At 36.8% G+C, this 23,475-nt stretch overlaps 1 protein-coding gene and 1 long non-coding RNA gene across 3 annotated transcripts; one reads left to right on the forward strand and one right to left on the reverse strand.

The window, feature by feature from the left end:
• Nucleotides 1-206: 206 nt before the first annotated feature.
• Nucleotides 207-6,170, forward strand: LOC116405910. The gene is made up of 2 exons (XM_031889667.1): nt 207-979; nt 6,111-6,170. Exons 1-2 carry the CDS (start codon nt 271-273, stop codon nt 6,158-6,160), a joined length of 759 nt encoding a protein of 252 aa, XP_031745527.1. The 5' UTR covers nt 207-270; the 3' UTR covers nt 6,161-6,170.
• Nucleotides 6,171-19,613: 13,443 nt separating this feature from the next.
• Nucleotides 19,614-21,269, reverse strand: LOC116405888. 2 transcript variants are annotated; one of them, XR_004218966.1, is made up of 2 exons: nt 20,832-21,269; nt 19,614-19,796 (listed from the first exon to the last, which is right to left on the reverse strand). It is a non-coding gene; the product is annotated as an uncharacterized LOC116405888 (long non-coding RNA). The 2 variants fall into 2 exon arrangements; XR_004218967.1 differs by lacking the exon at nt 20,832-21,269 and adding an exon at nt 20,580-20,646.
• Nucleotides 21,270-23,475: the final 2,206 nt, after the last annotated feature.

The raw sequence follows: 23,475 nt of genomic DNA on the forward strand, positions 1-23,475 counted from the left end.
TTCCACCTGCACCTGTAGTTCCCCTGCACCAGCAGCCCCTCCTGCACAAGAATTACCTAACCAACTTTCTGCTGAGGCGAAACATTTGAGGGACTTTCGGAAGTATGACCCTCAGACGTTTGATGGGTCACTGGAGGATCCTACTAAAGCTGAAATGTGGTTGTCCTCTGTGGAAACCATATTTAATTACATGAGATGTCCGAGGAGCACAGAGTTCAGTGTGCTGCTTTTCTACTGAGGGACAGAGGCATTATCTGGTGGAGGACTACAATGCGCATGCTAGGTGGAGATGTGAGGCAAATTACCTGGGATCAGTTTAAGAACTGCTTCTATACCAAGTTTTTCTCGGCTAACCTTAGAGACGCCAAAAGCCAGGAATTCTTGGAGTTGAAGCAAGGATATATGACAGTCGAGGAGTACGACCAGGAGTTTGATATGCTGTCACGTTTTGCCCCTGAGCTTGTTAGTAATGAGCAGGCTAGAGCTGATAGGTTCGTCAAGGGATTGAGAGATGAAATTAGGGGTTTTGTGCGAGCACTAAAGCCCACTACCCAAGCTGAAGCACTGCGTCTGGCAGTGGATATGAGTATTGGGAAGGATGAAAGACAGCCAAGGAGCTTTAATAAGGGATCGTCGTCGAGTCAAAAGAGAAAAGTAGAGCAGAGAACTGTAGGAGTTCCTCAGAGGAACTTGAGACCAGGTGATCCTTTTCGCAGTTTCCAGCAGAGTTCTGGCGGTGCAGGAGACACTACTCAAGAGAGGCCAGTATGTAATACGTGTGGGAAACGCCACCTGGGTCGTTGTTTGATGGGAACGAGAGTCTGTTATAAGTGCAAGCAAGAGGGACACATGGCTGATAGGTGTCCCTTGAGATCTACTGGGGCTGGATCGAGCAGTCAGGGAGAGAGACCTCCACAGCGGGGTACAATCTTTGCCACTAATAGATCAGAGGCAGAGAAGGCCGGCACAGTAGTGACAGGTACATTACCAGTATTAGGGCATTTTGCCTTGACCTTGTTTGACTCGGGATCTTCTCATTCATTTATTTCATCGCTTTTTGTGACGCATGCATGCTTAGAGGTGGAACCCTTAGACTATGTTTTGTCAGTGTCTACACCGTCTGGAGAAATTATGTTGTCTAAGGAAAAGATTAAAGCATGTGAAATTGAGATAGCTGGTCGTGTGCTGGACGTAACCTTGTTGGTATTAGATATGCGTGACTTTGATGTAATTTTAGGTATGGATTGGCTAGCTACTAATCATGCTAGTATTGATTGTTCTCGTAAGGAAGTTGTGTTTAGTCCCCCTACTGCATCTAGCTTTAAATTCAAGGGAGTAGGAACAGTAGTACTGCCTAAAGTAATCTCAGCTATGAAAGCTAGTAAACTACTCAGCCAGGGTACTTGGAGTATTTTGGCAAGTGTGGTGGATACTAGGGAAGGTGAGACTTCTTTAACTTCAGAACCTGTGGTAAGAGAATACCCAGATGTATTTCCAAAAGATCTTCCAGGACTGCGCCACATAGAGAGTTGATTTTGCCATTGAGTTGGAGCCAAACACTACTCCTATTTCTAGAGCCCCTTATAGGATGGCTCCTGCTGAGTTGAAAGAACTGAAGGTACAGTTACAGGAATTGCTTGACAAAGGCTTTATTCGACCTAGTGTGTCACCTTGGGGTGCACCAGTATTGTTTGTGAAGAAGAAGGATGGGTCGATGCGTCTTTGCATTGACTATAGAGAGTTGAATAAAGTAACAGTCAAGAACAGGTATCCTTTACCCAGAATCGATGATTTGTTCGATCAGTTACAGGGAGCCACGGTGTTCTCTAAGATTGACTTACGGTCAGGTTATCACCAGTTGAGGATTAGAGACCGTGATATTCCTAAGACTGCTTTTCGTTCGAGGTATGGACATTATGAATTCATAGTAATGTCTTTTGGTTTGACTAATGCACCTGCTGTATTTATGGATTTGATGAACAGGGTGTTTAAGGATTTCTTGGACACTTTTGTGATAGTCTTCATTGATGATATTTTGGTTTATTCCAAGACTGAAGCCGAACATGAGGAACACTTACATAAGGTGTTAGAGACTCTTCGAGTCAATAAACTGTATGCTAAGTTTCTAAGTGCGAATTTTGGTTGAAGCAGGTGGCTTTTCTTGGTCATGTGGTTTCCAGTGAGGGAGTTTCTGTAGACCCTGCAAAGATAGAAGCGGTTACCAGTTGGCCTCGACCCTCTACAGTTAGTGAGGTTCGTAGTTTTCTGGGTTTAGCAGGGTATTACCGGAGGTTTGTGGAGGATTTTTCACGTTTGGCTACTCCTTTGACTCAGTTGACAAGGAAGGGAACTCCGTTTGTTTGGAGTCCAGCTTGTGAGGATAGTTTTCAGAACTTAAAGCAAAGGTTAGTTACTGCACCGGTCCTTACTGTACCAGATGGATCTGGAAGTTTTGTGATTTACAGTGATGCTTCCAAGAAAGGACTGGGTTGTGTTTTGATGCAGAAAGGTAAGGTGGTTGCTTATGCCTCTCGTCAGTTGAAGAGTCACGAGCAGAACTACCCCACACATGATTTGGAGTTGGCAGCAGTGGTTTTTGCATTGAAGATATGGAGACATTACTTGTACGGTGAAAAGATACAAATCTTTACTGACCATAAGAGCCTAAAGTACTTCTTCACTCAGAAGGAGTTGAATATGAGACAGCGAAGGTGGCTCGAGTTGGTAAAAGATTATGACTGTGAGATATTATACCATCCTGGTAAGGCGAATGTGGTGGCTGATGCTCTTAGTAGAAAAGTATCACATTCGGCAGCACTCATTACTAGACAGGTACCATTGCATCGAGACTTGGAGAGAGCTGAGATTGCAGTGTCTGTGGGGAGAGTCACCTCACAGCTAGCTCAATTAACGGTGCAACCGACTCTGAGGCACAAGATTGTTGATGCTCAGAGTAATGATCCTTATTTGATGGAGAGACGTCGCCTTGTTGAAACAGGGCAGACTGATGAGTTCTCCATATCCTCTGATGGTGGGTTGATGTTTGAGAGACGTTTATGTGTGCCAGCGAACAGTACAGTTAAGATTGACTTACTAGATGAAGCCCATAATTCCCCATTTTCCATGCATCCTGGTAGCACGAAAATGTATCAGGATCTAAAACGATTTTATTGGTGGCGGAATATGAAAAGGGAAGTGGCAGAATTTGTTAGTAAGTGTCTAGTATGTCAGCAAGTTAAGGCACCTAGACAGAAACCAGCAGGTTTATTACAACCCTTAAGTGTGCCAGAGTGGAAGTGGGAGAATGTGTCGATGGATTTTATTTCAGGGCTGCCTAAGACCCTGAAGGGTTTCACAGTGATTCTGGTTGTCATAGACAGGCTTACGAAATCGGCACATTTTGTACCAGGAAAATCCACTTATACTGCTAGTAAGTGGGCAGAGTTGTATTTAACTGAGATTGTGAGACTGCATGGAGTGCCTGTATCGATTGTTTCTGATAGGGATGCACGGTTTACTTCCAAGTTTTGGAAGGGACTTCAGACTGCTATGGGTACGAGATTGGATTTCAGTACAGCCTTTCATCCACAGACTGATGGTCAAACTGAACGTTTGAACCAAGTTTTAGAGGATATGCTACGAGCTTGTGTTATAGAGTTTCCAGGTAGTTGGGACTCTCATCTACATTTGATGGAGTTTGCTTATAACAACAGTTTCCAGGCTACCATCGGTATGGCACCATTTGAGGCTTTGTATGGCAAATGTTGTAGAACCCCTGTTTGTTGGAGTGAGGTTGGTGAACATAGATTGATGGGACCTGAATTAGTTCGGTCTACTAATGAGGCTATTCAAACGATTAGGACGCGTATGCAAACAGCGCAGAGTAGACAGAAGAGTTATGCAGATGTACGGCGAAAAGACCTTAAGTTCGATGTGGGAGAAAAGGTATTCTTGAAGGTAGCACCTATGAAGGGTGTTATGCGTTTTGAGAAGAAAGGAAAGTTAAGTCCTCGTTTTGTTGGACCATTTGAGGTCTTAGAGAGGGTTGGCGTTGTGGCGTATCGCTTGGCGTTACCACCATCACTCTCTGCAGTTCATAATGTTTTCCATGTTTCGATGTTGAGGAAGTATGTGGCCGATACATCTCATGTAGTGGACTATGAAACCTTGGAGATTGACGAGCATTTGAGCTATGTTGAACAACCTGTGGAGATTTTGGCTAGAGAGGTAAAGATGCTTCGTAATAGAAGCATTCCATTAGTAAAGGTTTTGTGGCGGAATCATCGAATTGAAGAGGCGACATGGGAGCGAGAGGAAGAAATGAGGACTCGTTATCCAGAGTTATTTCAGGATTAGAACTTTCGAGGACGAAAGTTTCTTAAGGAGGGAAGAATGTAATGCCCAAAGAAAAGGTAAATATATATATATATATATATATATATATATATTTTATTTTTACTTTAATATTAAAAATTTCTTTATTATTTTTCTTTTCTTCTTTTCCTTTTCTTTTCTTTTCTCCCTTCTTCTTCCCCGTGCGATCGTGACTCCCATCCATCTTCTCCTTCTTTCCGCCGATCTCTTCCTTCCATTTTCTCCTTCCGCCGCAGCCCAGCAACCGCCGTAGCCCAGCAACCGCCACCCGAGACTTCTCTTCTTCCGTTTCTCTTTCTTTTTCACCATACCCAGCCGCGAAGCAAGACCGTGCCGCTGCCAGTCCAGATTTGCGTTGCAGTCGTCCCGCGCGCCGAATTGCCGTCTCCATCTCCGTTCGCGAAGCAAAACCGCCGCCGCTCGCCGAACCCAACCGCCACCCTCTCTTTTCTTCTTCAGATCTAAACCGTCGCGCCCATCCGCCTGTAACCGTCGTGCCTCTTCGCTCACAACCGTCGTGCCTCCCTCGCAAAGCAAATCGTCGTCCAGATCTGCCTCGCCGTGAACCATTGGGCTCATATTTGGGTAAGAACAAGTTATGGTTTTTGTTGGTTTCTTGGTTTTTGTTGGATGCTGCCATTGGATTTAATTGTTGGCGAAATGCTTAATTCTTGAAGGTACATCTTGATTCAGTGAGCGAATCCTTGATTTTCCAAAAGGTTGAAGTGGACTTGATTTCTCCACTTCTTGGGTAAGTTGTGGAATTTACATATGGGGTAATTTGAATGGTTGAAACTATTTAGAAAGATGTTGATTTTATGATTGATTATGTTTAGGATTTGATTCATTGGATTTAGTAGATTGAAGAACTTGCATAAAAGTGAGGTAAGGGATTTTCTACTGGACTTACCTAAAGTTTTTGAGTTGTGTTGGACTGTATGGATGATGATTAAGATGTACATGTTTGATTGCAGACTAAATGTTTAGTGTATGTTGTATTTGACTGGAAACATATATATATACATTGATGTGTGAATTGATGTGGATTGCCGAAAGTATACATGTGAATGACTGAAATTATGCTTCTGTGTACATGATGATATTAATAGATTGTGCTGTATAAAGATTGGATGTGAACTAGTGAATTTGTTTCAGTTGGATGTGGATTATACTGAACTGTGGTTTGTGCTGGTGAACTGAGGGGTGTATTGACTTGACTGTATAGTGAATTGACTGATGTATTAGCATATTATTGACAGACATATGACTGTAGTAAAATAAGTTGACTGTTAGGATGTTGAAAGAAAGGACTTTGTGATTTGAAGTAACTGAAAGATGGGTTGAATGGAATGAGGGGATAAATTGTTAGGTTGTATTGGGATGTTTACCTTGTAGGTGTCCCACGGGATCACCAATTTATTTTGCACCTTCGGGAGTATTTGACTGATATGTGTTTCTGCAGAACACTTGACTGATATGTACGTCCCTCGGGGCGTTAGACTGATATGTACGTCCCTCGGGGCGTTAGACTGATATGTACGTCCCTCGGGGCGTCAGACTGATATGTACGTCCTTCGGGGCGTTAGACTGAAATGTGTATCCTACGGGATCACAAGACTGCGACTGTACAGGGTGTCCCAATAGAACTTTAACAATTTATTTTCCCCTGACGAGACCAGTATAGGGTCTCTTACTGAGTATTTAAAATACTCACCCTTCTTATGTTTAATTTTCAGGCAAAGGAAATAAAGGTGGCAAACCGGCGAGGGGCAGGAAGGAAGCGTGATTGCCATAGGAAATGTGTCATTTTGCTTCCGCTTATGGTTTCTTTTAAGGTTTAAGATGTACTAAAACTTAGTTTACAAACTTTTATTTGTAAATAGTGTTATTTTTAAGTTTTCTTGAATATTTGAAAATCAGGCCTGACATAGATTGTTTTTAAATTGACTTACGCTTCATTTTGTATCAACTAAAGTCTTTTATTAAAAATTAATGACCTCGACTTACCTAGAAAAGTTGGGTCGTTACAAAAAAAAGTTTTGCCATTTTTCAAAATGACCCATAAAAATGTTCCTATATCTCTTATGACATAGTGTATATCTACTGGTTCATATTCGACCTGTTTGTTGCAAATAGAATTGGATAAAATCGCATTATATTGAAATAATTACACGAATGACACTTTTTAAGCCAATATTGATAGAAATTATAGTTTAATTAATGTTATTAAGTCAAATGAACATGGTTTAAAAGTCCTTCTAAACACAATTAATGTAGTTTTTTTTTAATTTTAACTCATTTATACATCTTTATGCATATGTGCGTGTGTACGTGTGTGCGTGTAGGTAGGTGTGCGTATGTGTATGTGCGTGCGTTTGTGCGAGTGTCCGTGTGCATATATGTGTGGGTGTGTGCATGTTTGTATGTGTTTGTGCGTGCGTGTGTGTGCGCAGGCTATTGCGTGTGTGCTTAGGTGTGTGGGTGTGCTCGTGCGTGCGTGTTTGTGCGCGTGTGCGTATGTGTATAAGTGTGTGCGTTTGTGCGTACGCGTGTGTGCGTTTGTGCATGTGTGTGTGCTTGTGCGCGTGTGGATAGGTGTGTGCGTGTGCATGCGTGCTCGTGTGCATGTGTATGTGCATGCGTGCGCGTGTGCATGTGTATGTGCATGCGTTCGTGTGTCTGTGGGTGTCTGTGTGTAGATGTGCGTGTGTGCGCGTGTGTGTAAGTGTGCATGTGTACGTGTGTGCGCAGTGCTTCTATGCTTGTGTGCGAACAAGTTAATATTTTTTAATGTTGAGTTTCTTCCAATTTTAAAATAATAATTTAATTATCTTGATATTCAAGGCATTAATGTTATTTTGAGATAAAGATAGTGAACATGTTGATATTTTTTATTTTTGAAATTCAATTAAGGTTATTTTAATACAAAATCTATCGTTGAGACTCTCAAATTCCGAAAAATAATAATTTTGTTATTTTGAAATTCAAATTCAATTAGGTTATTTTGAAATTAGTATGATTGAATAAAGTTATTAATATGTGAATTAATTAGTTGAGACTCGAGATATTAAGAAAAATATTATGATATGAGTTGATGTATCTATTTCAAGTAAAAGATAATTAAAAACTGATAAATGCATAACATAAATTAATTACAATGTAGAAACGAAATAACTACAGTTGAAGAATGTTGATATTCTGGTATTTTATAAAATACCATGCACGTGCAAAAAATGTTGTTTGCTAAAATTGAAAAGAAAAAGTAATTTTGCCATTTTTCAAATTGACCCCTAAAAACGTTGGATTTTTTTGTATTCCCTTGGGCTTTCTTGTTCAATATTTAGTCAAATTGCAGTATACATAAAATTTGCATTTGTTACGTCATAAGATTTCATTCACTATTTGTGTCTGTATTATTTTATATTTTATACAGGAGACTCCGTTTGAGTGTTGAGCTAGTAATGGGAGGGACTACCCCTAAAAACGTCATAAAATTTGCATTTGTTACGTCATAAGGTTTGAGTGTTGACACCCCCTTAGCGCCCTCATCACATCCAAAAAGCGACAACACAAGATCAAAACCAAAAGCCACAAATAGAAGGCTTTTTTTGTGTTTGTTTTGCCTTTGGACATTACTCCTTTGTTATGGGTTTTAGCTTGGTTGGATATGATGAGGGTGCTATGGGGGTGTCAACCTAGTTGAGATGCCAAGGTGCACCCTCTGATCCATGGTTACATGTTCATTGTATAACTCTCTTGTACCATGAGCTTTTGTCTAATTATTTTATTATTTTAATATTAATAAAGAGGTTGTCTCCTTTTCAAAAAAAAAAAAAAACAAAACACAAAACAAAACAAAAAAAAAGCCACAAATATAAAACCAAACAAAATGATAAAATAATATGTCCAAAACAAAATCATAAATCATAGGTAGCAGGTCGAGAACAAACAAGAATAAGCCTTGATTGAGCAAAAAATCCCAACAAATATTGAATGTTTGGAGAAGACGGAACCAACATTTCGATACAAAGACATAATCAATTAAAAGGTGCTAAATATTTTTCATGTTATCAACACAAATGGGATGACATGAGGTGAGAGGACATGGGAGGGAAGTTTTCTTTGAAGTACTAAAGACAGTTTAATTTTCCAAACAACGTAATCCATATGGGGATATTTATCCAAAGAGTGAGCTAAATAGCCCAATGAGTGATTGTTTTATAAAACATTGTTTTGAAATAATAAGTATTTAACAATTAACTCTTAACATAAATGAAATCAAACTCAAACAACTTATCTCAAACTTTCCCTTTCAGTTGCTATACCTAGAATCGTCAAGACGAAAAACAATAAACTAGGCATAGAAGCCCTATCCCGTGATACGATACTTACGAGATGAAACTCTAGGCATCAATTGTGCCCTATCTCGTTATAACTACAATGAGATGGAAAACTAGGCATTCGTACAGGGTCTCGTCCCTTGAGATGGGAAACTAAGCATCTTTAGAAGTCTTCATCTCTTATCTAATACCAATGATGGAAAGCTAGGTATTTACTGAATATCCAAATCAAATGACCTCTATGCACAAGAAAATCTCTCCCGAAGGGTTGCTATATATCTTAGAATATTTTAGGTATAGACTAAAACATGCTAATATTATTTTCAAGCTTAAACATTTTGATAACTTAGCACAATCATGATTGCTTATAATTTTCATTACCAAAATGTTTCTAAATTCATGCTTTGGAAATACTTTATAAGTCAGTATCCTCAAATATTCAAACATCAAAGCATGCTTGAAACATTTGATAGTAAATTCATGTTTAGAAATCAACTTTAAACTCATTTTTGTCACTTATAGAGAGTAGCTTGGACCCTTGGCTTATAAATTTGTTCGATCTCCTTCTGATCTAAAATAATGAAAAATAATGGGAAATAATTCCATTTAATTCCTGTTGATCATAAAAATATCAAAACTTTGCTTAAAATTTCCAAATACCATAAAAACAGCCCAAAGACATTAGCTTGCGTACAAAATATTGTGGCAGAAGTTGGCAGGTGCGCGTAGAGCTTGCCTTGCCATGTCTCGTTCTAACCTCATGTGCAGCGTGTCACACTCACAACTTTTCAAACATGGAACAGACTATTGTGCGGCACTTGTTGTAACTCGATGAACACGTCAGTTGTATGAAATTCGATACGATGTAGCCTCCCTACAGGTTTTAAGAGAAATTTGTTTTATTAAACATGAGAGAGAAAGGAAAGCATTAGAAACATCGTTAAAAAAAACTTTGAAGACTGTCCATTGCAAAGAGAGCTTAAATTGCAAAGAGTACCTCTGTGATAAGATTGGTTTGTGGAACCAATTGGGATGGGAAAAAGTTTAGAGATATTTGAGAGAAACTCTTTTCTTTTTGCAAAGAGCAATAGCGTTAGCCTTATTTTTTCTTTTTTTATTATATTCATTTTTTTAAGAAAATTGTTTTCTTCTAGATATTATAACTCTCTTTCCTTCTAGGAATAAAAAATGAAGTAGAAGAGAACTATGAGATTCTATTAATTTACAAACAATTAAATTAATATATATTTCAAATCTACTGATTAATTAAACATTAATCAATTAGTTAATAATTAATGAAATCACATTTAATTAAATAATATTAAACTAAACTATTAATTAATTCTCCAATTAACTAATAACATTAAATTATTTATCTTATATTTAACTTAAATTAATTTTGAATCATATTCAAATATAAGTTTCTCTCAATAATTTTAATATGAATCCAATTTACATTAAATTAATATTTGAACTCATTCAAATATTTTATCTCTCATAAATTAATTTTAAATCATCCCCAAAGTTAAATTTATATAGTAAAGTTTGATAAACTTTATATTATAATGTATCACTATACATTATACTAATTCCCAAGTTAAATTTAAACATTTTAAATTACAACTAATACAAATAAATCTCATTACCCTTTACGAGCTAGGAAAGGGACCTAGTGGACCTACAGATCAGAAGCTACAACGATCTAAGATTAATTGGCTAAACTCATTAACCACATTAATCAATATTCGTTAGTTGTGTGTACACTCCACTAAAGACTCACAACTGAACTCTTCTCACTAAAAATATATTTCTGTGTCCACGGATATAGACCAATAATAGTAAGTTAGTCCTTCACGAGTGTTTGTAACACCAGTTGGATCAATTTACCGCTTTACCCCTATGTTACCTCTAATCCTTAAAAACTAGTGCTCCTCTAATGAACAACTTGTTTATGGTCCTACTAATAAACAAAAACCCCTCTCATGTCATAGAGAGAGTACGGGCCCTTTGTTTAAGTTTTGGAGACACCATTTAAGCTAACATTCATCTACTTATCCTACAGTAGGAAATGAGTGAATTCCATTTTGTGCAATTATAATCCCAACTCCCCACTCAGTCTTGTCCCCAAAATCACTACTACAAAAACAGGCTCTCTTGACGGTTGTAGTTTTCCTTTCTTGACGTTTTTTCCCAAAAACGTCAAGAAAGATGTGATTTCAAATAAAAAAGCGTCAAGAATTTTTATGAAAGGCCAATTTTCAACTTTCTTGACGTTTTTTCTTGACGTTTTTTATGCAATTAAACGTCAAGTAAGATGTACTTTTTCTTGACGTTTTTTAAACATCAAGAAATATCTAATAATTTTTTGACGTTTAAAAAACGTCAAGAATGTTTATGAATTCAACTTTCTTGATGTTTTTTAAACGTCAATAATATATAGTTTTCCTCGACGTTTTAAAAACATCAAGAAATTTATAAAAAATTCTTAACGTTTTTAAAATGTCGAGATAATTCTAAAAAGTTCTTGACATTTTTAAAAACGTCAAGAAATTTATAAAAAATTCTTGACGTTTTTAAAACGTCAAGATAATTCTAAAAAATCATTGATGTTTTTAAAAAGTTCAAGAAATTTTAATTTGTTTTTGACGTTTTAAAAACGTCAAGAAATTTCTAAAAAATTATTGTGTTAATATTCTTTTACAAAACCCAACGTTTCAATTAGATCACTTCCCCTTTTCTTAATTAAACCTAATTCGCCGCGACTTTGTCCCTTCTCCACCCGAAATCAAAAGCGTCGTTCACCTAACCTTCCCTTCGCGTTCATCTGTGCATTCATCTGCGTTCATCGCCGGAAAAGACTTCCCTTCGCGTTCATAAGCATTCACCTTCATTCATTTGCGTTCATCGTCCGTCACCGTCCGTCTGCTTTGCGTTCCCTTCACCTTCGTTGATTTGCGTCCGTCTGTTCACCGTTCGGAATGCGTAAACACATTCTCTGTTCGAAAACGAGTAAACACATTCACCGTCCTTCTGTCGCATTCCACTTTCGCTAAACCTCTATTCGTTTCCAAATCCTTCATGGTTACTCATTTATTTTCTTCCCTTTCTAAAGGTAATAATTTTCCTTTTTTCCTTTGTGATTAAAATTTGTAATTTGTAATTTAAAATTGGAATGCAAAATTAAAGAAGAGGAAATATGCCTTAGAGAATGGAAGAAAGGTTTTGCATTTTAGGCTTGAAAAGGGGGGATACAAGTTATTATAATTGTAATATATAATATTTTGAACAAGGCTACCAAGCGTGCGAATATGATTCATTGGTTAGTTTAGGGATTGGAAAGAGAAGGATTGTGGAGTTTGTGATAATATTTTGGTACATTGGAGCTGGAAACAGAGAATATTAAAAAACACATACTGTTATACACAGTATTATAATAATACGAATCACTAGCTTTTCTTCTTCGTTTTCTTTTTCTTCTCCTTTAATTTTTTTTATGGGTATTGTATTGAGTTTTGTGTTTTAGATTGTGAAGTATGGGGTAGCTAAACTCTTAATCCTAGGGATAGATGTAGACAAAGTTTATGAATTATTCTTTGTAATGCATCTGATTATTTGCTCTTAATCTTTTCATGTTTTTATGTGAATAGCGTTCATAATATCTTAATCACAGATTAATTGTTGATTGGCCATGAACCTTAATCTTTGCATGACTAGAGTGGTTATGAACTTGGAAAGAGATAATTAAGGATCCTTGAGGAGGTTGTTGAAAGAAGTTGACCTAAAAACTTTTGTTTGTTAATAAAAAGAAAAATGAACAGAGATTCATCTTCGTCAGGGGTCTTGATGTTTAATTTAATTTAAATTGTGTATGAATTTTTAATTACGAGAATTTTAATATGTTGCAAGAGCACTATAGCCAAGGTATAGAGTGAGGGAGATAAGGTTTATATGTCTTAGAGAATGGAAAGATGGAATTTGTGCTAAAATCATTAGTGTTCCAAATACAATTATGAATTGGGTATAGCTTGCATTCCCCCTTCTGGATTGCATAGCACATAAATATACTCTCATGGATTGCATAGCACATAAATATACTGTCAAAAACAATAACATAAAACACAAACTTGATTTAGTTTCATTCACACTTGTACACCAACATGTTTCAAGTAATGATCATATATTAAAAATCATTTTCAAATTTGGTAATATAAAATGGAAGAAGTGAGACCTTGAGGTTTTGACCACCAATACTATCTAACTGATGAGTTTATGATTTTTGTTTCTACTGTGTTCTTTCCTTAAGCTTTAACTTGTTTTAGGGGCAAGATGGTGAAGGTCTAGTCCACAACCTTTCCCAAGAATTTGATGATGTTTGGGTTGACCCAATTATTGTTATTGGACACCGTTTTATGGTAATTGGTTGTTATGGTTTTTAAGTGTGTTTTGATATCTTGTGTTAAAAAATAATTGCAAAAAGTCGGAAAAGTTTGTTAAAGATTAGGTGTTTTTAAGTTTGTCATTCCACTTTAATTCTCACCAGTACTTGCTGAATGGAAGCCTCTTGTCTAAGACAATTCGAGTGGAATAACTCTCGTGACTACCACAACATTTGGGAACTCACCAAATGTAAGATTATTCCTTTATCCTAGCATTTGATCTCTCTCTATAATTTGGTTTGCTATCGTAAGTTTGATTAAAATAAATGCTGATAATTCAACTCCAATGTTCTTATTTTCTAAACTCTCATTCAGTCAGTTAGAATCAGAACTCATTTATTTATCTTGTCTCCATAATTTGGATTCAAAGATTCATCACAATAATCTTCTCAACAACATTCTTGAAAAGGTATTGAATTTTCAACTGTGTGACCTTTATACACAAATTTCTTCAAAGAAATTTACATTCTTTAGAGTTTAGAGCTTTGAATTCTAGTACAACTTATGAAGCTTTTGATACTTGTTAGACTTTTTTGCTTGGTGCGGATAAAACCTTATTTACATTCTTTCTTTCCTGCATGTTCTCTTTTGATATTTGTTAGACTTTTTTGCTTGGTTGTCCTTAGTGTTTTCCTCTTTAGCTGAAATTTCTCTATCTTGAAAAAAATAGAGCTTTAAAATTCAACTTTAACTTTATTTGATACTATCTTAGTCCATACTTATTTTGGTATTTCTTTCCTTTCTCACAAACACATCTAAGAGGTTGCCTTCACAATATGGCCAAATTAACAATATGGCAACCTTTTTCATTGCAAAACATATTAGACGTTGGTTACTTAGTTAGCCTTATTGGGTAAATAATTGACATTTAGGTACTTTTTAGTTTGTATATTTATAGATGCCAAATCGATATGTGAATTTTAATTGTTGCTTATTTGAAACATTGCAACCATTTGATAAAATGTTGCTATGTGAATCCATCTTAACATGATATATTATTTTATTTTGGTTTAGGTTGTGGAATCCAAGTTTGTATTTGAAGTCAAATTCATCCAAGATCATTGAGTTCATAATACACTCAAGATTAAGACTAAGTTATCTAGGTCATCCTAGTGAAATAGAAACCTAACTAGTTAATGTAGTAACACCAAGTGGTTACTATTTCACAGTCTAGTCTATTGCAATCTCATTGCATAGGATACCTTCACTCGCATGTCAACTACATGAACACATTGGATCATTGTATTTGTATCAAATACAAAGTGAGTCGTATTCATAATGTTACCAGGATAAAGGTACCCAGTCTTATCCGTATACTATAGACCCTTTAAGCTGATCTCGAACATTGATCCCTGTATGTCTCTACATACTATTCAATACTTATTAAACAGTTTAGGATGTTAGTTTATTGGATTTGAGTTATTAAGACAAAACTAATAATATAATCAATAACAATTATTACAATAATAACACTTTATTAACAATGGTCAATGGATTATATTTACAATCTACGAGTTTTAGGACATAAATTCCAACAAACTCCCACTTGGACTAAAACTCTCGTCTCTTTGGGATGTTCATAATAAAGTAATCCTCTAACATTGAAAATGGTAAAATGTACAAGTGTATTACATAAAATGTGTATATACAAATACAATAAACTAGGGCATCCTCATACCCATTACACATCTGCCACTTTTCCTAGATTACCTAATGTACATAACTCGCAGATCTAGACTTTCTAGAAGACCCTCGAACACTTTAGCCATGAGAGTCTTTGTAAATGGATTAGTAATATGCCCCACTATTATCACAATATAAAGTGATGGGGCATGTTCATGTTTGGAACAACTTCCAAATTATGCAAGAACTTCCTCACCAAAACTGCTTCTTTTGCTGCTTCACAAGTAGCAATATACTCAACTTTCATAATAGAGTGTGTAATGACGCGTGGCTCAGGCTGCTTGATCATGCCAGGACATGCTTCTTGCATGTCCCAAGCCTAAATAACCTCTTTCGCTCAAAACACACGCTCATCTCACCTTGTCATCCTGGCAATCAACCCACCCATGGCCTTGTCTAGAAATATGATTTTTCTACCAGAAACTTAACTCGACTTTGAAGCTTAAATCAATAAGATTCCTTCTACAAACTTACTTAGAATGTCTTCACTAGCTTACCACAAAGTGTCACTAACAAATTCCAAGTATTGAGTTATGTAGCTCAAAATACTCTACATTGTTCAAGTTTTTTTTTTTTTTTTTTTGAAAATGACCTTTGAGTCTTTCTTCACTTCAATGCCTTTCTTCTTGGTAGCCTTTCTCTTGATACTACACTCAATTTAGGAGATTTTCGAAGTAGAGTTACCCAATTAACACAAGTTGATTGTTAACATAATTCGTCCAAAGTTGTACATATAGTGATCCTTGCATGCTCTTTGGTTGAACCTTTTTTTCTCACCTCTTACGCCCATACTTGCCACTTTCCAACTCATGCAAGACACTTATTTGGCAAAACTTAGGTATCTTGTATGTTGTCCACTTGTACTCTACCGCACATCTTACCTCATATTGCTTAAGTCATCCTTGGACGCATATCCCTTTTTCTATGAGGGTTCTTTAGTAAATTCTTACTGCCAAGAATGCCTAAGACTTTTTTTTCTCGCCTAATCTCCCAAACATCCCTCAATGCCTTCAACAAACCATGCCATCTTGACTAGCATTTGGTTGAATTGCCCCATTGGCCGCATGACCTATGTCCACATAGCCCACCTCTTTGTTGCATGACATTCCTTATCCACGTTCTAACTTCTTTAGAGTTTCTTGACATTTCCTAGATGCTTAGCTTCCTTGCCTAGCGCATACCCTTGGTCATATAGCCTTGTCTTATAGAGGTTGTCTTGACACCTTTCGGCCATACCACATCTCAACCTTTGGCCACCCAACATGTCTCTTTAGAGGTTCGCTTGACACTTTTGGCCGCCTAGAGTATGCAACATGCCCTAGCCAACACTTAGCCAATTTTCGAACACCCTTTAGGCCTTTCTTTGTTACGATGACACTTTTCTTTTATCATCTTAAAAATATTAACACATCTTCCATAACACTTCAACTAAACTATCCAATCTTAAACCATCTTTCTCCTAACATCAACCCCTAATGTCCTATTGAGTTCTTTAGATGAATTAAGGATTATTGGGTATCGGTGTTTACACGCGAGATGTAAGTCTTCCTCCTTGGAATTACGTATAGTAGTGTGCGGAGGGAGAGGAATGTGATGCAGGTCTTCCTCCTCAACCCTAAGGAATTCTTCTTCGCTAACAATGCCCTTTTGATCGGGTAAGGGCTTGTTCGGTCAGGTCGTGAGGTGAAGGATGTTGTTATAATGATGGGGGATTTGGTGGTGAGAGGATAATAGACATGCGAGAGGACTTGGGTAAGATTGATGAGGGGGAGTTTCAATTTTTGGATGAGGACTGGAATTGAAGGATTTGGATTTTGGAGGAGGCAATGAGAGAGTTAGGGGTCAGATTGCAAGAGGTTTAGGGTCGATGGCCACGTCTAGCTTTCGACTTTTTTCCTTTTTATACGAGTTAGACGCGTCATCGTGGACATTTCTCCTCTTGAGTAGTGGTGGCAGCGGAGAAGCCTCTTCTTCTTCTCTGTCATTCCATTCTTCTCCCTTAACTTTATTTAAGGTTTTGAGGTGTCTCTCTTCTTCTTTATTTTGATGGAGTGTTATGGTTTGGTTGAGATTCGCCTGAGAACATGCATAAGGGGTGATTGCAGAAAAGCTAAAAGCTTAGGAACCGTCGGAGGAAGGGCATATCATTAATTGTATGTAACGCCTTCCTCTTACGTGGTGGCAGCAACGTTGAGAATAGATTTAGGGATTCCCGACGTATCATTAATCGCGTGGGAATATGTTTAGGGATTTCTGACGTTTAACAAATCAGGTCATGAATAGGGTGCTATTCCCGACATTTTCGTCGTGCGTCAGGAGTTCTCTGTCTTTTTTAACTCCATTCTTTACATAAAGGAAACATAAAGAGAAAGAAAATGAGAGAGGGAGAGGGAGACCGAGAGGAAGATTGAGAAGAAGAGGGCATTGTCATCACCATTGTCGTCCCTGTTGTCGTCCCGTCGTCGTCGCCATCGGTAAGTGGTTTAGTTTAGTTATTGTTTTGTTTTAGTTAATTAGTTTTAGTATTTAGATTTCAAATTTGTTTTAGGTGTTAGATTTTAGATTTCTTTAGTATTTAGATTTTGAATTAGTTGTAAGTTTTAGTAATGAAATTTAATTTCAAGTGTTGTTAGAATTTTGAATTAGTTGTAGGTTTTAGAAATTTGAATTTGAAGTGTTGAAGTTGAGATTGAAGTGTTGAAGTTGAGGTTGAAGTGTTGAAGTTGAGTTTGAATTTAAAATTTTCAATTTGAATTTAGGAATTAAATGAAGTTATTTTTTTTAAAAAAAAATAGAGGATCTCCCGACGCATGGTTCCTAGACATCTCTCGATGCTATATTGACAACATCTTCGACGTTCATACAACGTCGGAAGATGTCTAGAAACCCTCAACGCACAACATTGTGCATCGGGAGTTCCTCTCCCGATACATTTTTCCTCACTTGTGTTCCGACGTATATTAGTGCGTCAGAAAAGCCTTTTCTGACGCTTTTTATATATCTCCCAATGATTTTATGCATCGAGAGAGTCCTCATTTCTTGTAGTGTTAGACAAAGAGCTTCAATGTGGTAGAGGGGAAAGGCATGACACCTTTAGGTGCTTTCATCAAAGGGAGGATTGAGGTTCTGATTATGGCGCTAAGGTTAACTGCCATCTTCTTCTTAATGCAATAAATCATCATTGTGCACTCTAGTGGGATGGTGTTGTTGTCAACCAGGCAGGCGGTTTCGTTTTCAAGTCTTAGGTCTTAATTCTTAACAACCTTTGAGTATTGATGCTCTACCCCAACCCTCATCCAAAACGATAACTAACACAATGGTTTGGAAGTTTTTGTGAAACATCATCTATACTTTTTCTTTAATGGTCGATGAAAAAAAAGTCAGGAAAATGGTATTTCTGACCATTTTAAGTGTTACCAAAATATCACATTTGGTGTAGTATGGTATTGTTTTGAATATTTTTGTAAAATAGTGGATCAAGAAGTTTTACTAAGATAAAGTTTCATGTTGGACAAGAGGATAGTGGATGGGAATTAAGTTGAATGGTCCACTTTTTTTTTAAATCCTTTAAGGTTTTATGAAAACCTTTCACAATACCTTTTCATAATCATTTTGTAAAAATAATATCAAATCATTTAAATATACCGAAAAATTATTTCATTTCGAATAAACCTTTCTTTATGCTTAAAAAATCATTTCATTTTGTCAAGGATCCCGAATCGTTCTCTACGCTTGGTCTCATTACCTCGCGTTTAGACTACTGTATCAACAGCATCTGAGAACATACAAATTCGTCTTTGTTGCTATACCGCTAAGCTTTATACGCTCATTTCAATGCATAAGTCAGCTTCTTATTACCATGTAGTTTGTACACTCCATGGTGGCCTTCACTCTTTATGTGCACACAAAAGTTAGCATCATCTCAAAGAAACATAGTATTGAAATCATAGTCATCAAATCAAGCTTTAATATTATAAATAATGCTTGAAAACATAACTTTTCGTAGAAATCTTTCTGAAACATTCTCATCTGAATTCTTCTTTCAAATCAGTAAAGAGAAATCGTAATAAAGTTTCTTAACATAAATTCTTTTGACTGAAAAGCACTCACCAAACTTCACTAAAGAAGTCCTTCTCACAACCATCTTTTCGCGTGGCTAAACCAACAACACTTTAACATTTCAACAAAACTCTCGTCATCCCCTCCTTAGTTACCTAAATTCTCCTATTTTATAGATCCCTTATACTAACTTAGTCATGCAAATCCTTAATATTTAACCTAGTCATGCTCAAATCCTTAATCTTACATGTTAACCCATGTCAAATCAGATTTGACATTTTCTTTACAAACCTTGCTCCCCGCCTAACCCAAACCGTGAATAAATTCAACCACTTAACATTTCTCGTGAATAACCTTATCGCTTGATTATATTTTTATTATAAGAAACGTTCCACCTGAACTAACCAACTTTTACTCGCATAAAACTCTTATCACGAACTTAAACTCCAAGGCTTCCTCGTAGACTTCTTCTCCACGAAACACTTGGTTCTTCTCGCGAAGACCACCCAAAACTCCTAGTCTAACACTCAAAACTTTCATTTCTTAACTTACGCAAAGACTTTTTCGCTTCTTATCTGTAACGACCCAACTTTTTACCTAAGTCGAGGTCATTAACTTTTGACAAAAGACCTTGGTTAATTAAAATTTAAAACCTCAAAAGAACAAAATTTATTTTGTTTGTTTGGGCCCCAGTTTTAAATTACTAAAATTCACATGAAAATTTAAAACTAAAAAGTTTCAAATCTTTGAATACTTTAAAACTTCAAAATTTTCTAAACAGTCTCACGTTCGAATACAAATAATACTATAAATCACTAAGCGGAAGCAAAATTTTAAAGTGTCCCCTGTGGCGGTCACGCTTCCTTCCTGCCCCTCGCCGGTTTGCTGCCTTTATTACCTTTGCCTGAAAAATTAAACATAAGGAGGGTGAGTATAAAAATACCCAGTAAGAGACCCTCTACTGGTCCCGTCAGGGGAAAATAAATTGTTAACATTCTATTGGGACACCCTGTACAGTCGCAGTCTTGTGATCCCGTAGGATGCACATTTCAGTCTAACGCCCCGAGGGACGTACATTTCAGTCTAGTGTTCTGCAGAAACACATATCAGTCTAATGCTCCGAAGGTCGCATAAAAATTGGTGATCCCGTAGGACACCTACAAGGCATACATCCCAATAAAACTAACAATTTTTCCCCTCAATCCATTCTAACCATCTTTACGGTAATTTATGACATCTTTCAGTTACTTCAAAATATAAAGTTCTTTCACTCAACATTCTAACAGTCAACCTATCTCACTTAAGTTCGAAGGTCGTTGATAACATTTTAATACATCTGTCAAGTAAACAACAAAGTCACAACACCCCTCATTTTTACCAGCGCAAACCACAGTTCAGTATAATCCACATTCAACCGAAACAAATTCACTAGTTCACATCCAAATCTTTATACAGCACAATCTATTAATATCATCATGTACACATAAGCATAATTTCAGTCATTCACATGTATACTTTCGGCAATCCACATCAATTCACACATCAATGTATTTATATATATGTTTCCAGTCAAATACAACATACACTAAACATTTAGTCTGCAACCAAACGTGTACATCTTAATCATCATCCATACAGTCCAACACAACTCAAAAACTTTAGGTGAGTCCAGTAGAAAGTCCCTTACCTCAAAGTTAGGGAAGCTCCCTTAATCAACTATCGTCCACGAAACAATCCAAATAAGGGCAAACGAAATCGAAATCAAAATTCACAAATTGGTTGTGAATTTAAGTGATCCAAGGTTACCTTTCACACCTTCAAGAATAATTTATCAAATTAGTCAATTAACCCATCCGTAACGTTTGAACACCTTGAAAACATCACAACCCATACTTAAATTGTTTTGAAAACGACTACAATTTCATAACTTCAATCTTACCAACAATACTTCGACGGATCTCAGTAAAAATAGGGGCAGCGGCAATCGATTCTAAACAAAAACCATCGTGCAAACAGATTAGAGTGTACGTCGGTTTGTGAATCGCGGTTAGAAGAAAAAACACGTTGCTGGAAGAAGAGGAAACGCGCGGCTAGAAGGAGGCGTGCGCGCTGCCTCAAAATCGATCGACGATCTGACGCGGCGACTGGGCTTCACGAACGGAGAAGAAGAGAGGAAAGGAATGGACGACGGCTGGACTTGGCTTCGACGGAGACAGAGGTCACGCGGCGGGGCTGGGCAGAGGGTCACGCGGCGGTGGGCGGAGGCCATGGATCTGAACGGCAAGGGAAGGGGAGAAGATGATGGTCGGCTGGGTTAGGGTACAGGAAAGAGAAGAAGAAAAAGATGGAGAGAGGGTGTCGCACGCGTGAGAGAGGGGAGAGAGGAAAAAGATATTTTAATTTCTTTTTCTTTTCCTTTTTTTTATGCTAATTAATAATAATAATAATAATATATTATTATTATGAAAGACTTTTCCAACACTTTTTTTTTTAAGACAAAACAACAAAATGACGTCGAACAAAAATTAAGAGTAAAAATATCGAATGGTCCGATTAAATTAATTACCTTAGAGTTCGGGTGTTACATTATCGCACAACTTCTTTCGCGAACTACCCACTTATCGCAAAAAAGTATACTTAACCGTAAAAGATCTTATCACTTAATCTTTCCATGGATTTATTTGAACACCAACTTCTTAATTCTTAGCCGAATTTTACTTCCTTACTCAAATTAGAAATGGGTCGCACAACTTCCTTCGCGAACTACCCACTGAATCGCAATAACGTATACTTAACCATAAATTTTTTTATCGCTTAATCCTTTTCGTTGATTTATTCAAACGCCAAATTCTTAATACCTAGCCAATTTTACTTCATTACTCAAATTAGAAATGGGTCTCACATTTAGAGCCTATCGCTTCTTTAAGATACATGATCTTACCGATTCAGAGAAATTAACCACAGGCGTTATTAGTTTTGATGATCTGGCATTGGATTGGTACCAAGCACAAGAAGAGTTGGAAGTTTTTAAGAATTGGGCTGACCTGAAAGAACGAATGCTTGTACAGTTTCGATCAATTCGAGAAGGAACTTTGGTTGGAAGATTTTTCTCAATCAAACAGAAATGAATGTAGAAGAATACCGCAACCGATTTGATCGATATTTAGCTCTGGTAGCATTTCTTCAAACGGTAGTGTTAGAGGAGACTTTGATGATTGGGCTTAGCCCATGAATAAAAATGGAAGTGGAAACCGTGGAACCGATTGGGTTGGCCCAGATGATGAAATTTGCGTTGAAGATTGAGAATAAGGAACTAGTGAGAAAAGAGTGTGGGTTGAGCAGTGCATTTCATGTAAAACTGCAACTCACCCTATCTATTGTGGAAAACAACAATACAATGATGACTAAGGAAGAAACCAGCAATGGAAAGTCTGCTGATGAGAGCTATCACCCTGAAAGGAGTTACTGATAGAACTAAGACATGCACAACAGAAAAAGAATCGAAATTCTACCCTAATTGGGCTTAGTTAACGAGACTAAACCAAAAAATAAGGTTTTTAGAATACTTACATTTGAAGCTGCGTTTTATTCGAACAACCACTAAGTTTGACTTAGTATCCTCTAGACTCATAATCGAGTTGTGGGACCCGTTGGATGAAAGAACCGGACGAGAGAAATAGATGAAAAAAATGGGCGTGGTAAATTTTCTTTTTTTTTTAAGTAAATAAGAAAAAGAAATTCCATTTGGTGTGAAAGCCCAAATATAATAGCCAACCCATCAAATGAGTTCAAAGGCCCCATTTATAAGGATTTTTCATTCAAAATTGTATGTCCATGCAATACTAAAGTCCAACACTTTGACTTTAGTATAATAAATACCTACCAAGATGTTTATTAATAACATGTGTTTGATACATAATTACAACACTTTGACCAAACAACCAATGCTTAACTATTTTCAAAACGTCTGGTCATCTCGCTGCAAATCCTTCAACCTTCTTCTCTACTTGGCCTAAACACCTCATCTTGGAAGATGAATTTTTGAAAGAATGTCTAAAAGACTAAGGTTTTATGAAATCCTTTTCGCAATACCTTTTCATAGACATCATTTCGCATAAACAACATCAAATAATTTTATCTCGCATAAACCATTCTTTATCCTTAACATACTCATAACATAACAATTTCACATAAACACACATTAGTTAACATTCATTCCTTTCACCAAGGATTTTGAATCGTTCTCTACACTTTGATGTAGAACATCTACCTTCTTGATGTTTCTTGAGTTTTATCCTAGAGGAGGGGTTTGAATTACCATTTTTATAGTTTAGGATTAGTTATTTGAATTACCAATTTTGTATCTTGAGTTAGTTATAACTAACTCAACTCCAAGTTAAACTAACTCAACCCCAAGTTAGTTTAACAACTCTTGTAATCTCCAGCCTATAAAAAAGCTTCTCATTTTCATTAATAAGACATAAAAAAAGAGGCATTATACATAAAGATTTCTAGCTTTGCAATTACTGCATCAATTGGTATCAGAGCGTGATCCTAGCTCACTCTTCCCTAAAAAAACTTGG

Source organism: Cucumis sativus, unplaced genomic scaffold (genome assembly GCF_000004075.3).
Source record: "Cucumis sativus cultivar 9930 unplaced genomic scaffold, Cucumber_9930_V3 scaffold41, whole genome shotgun sequence".
Classification (NCBI taxonomy): Eukaryota; Viridiplantae; Streptophyta; class Magnoliopsida; order Cucurbitales; family Cucurbitaceae; genus Cucumis; species Cucumis sativus.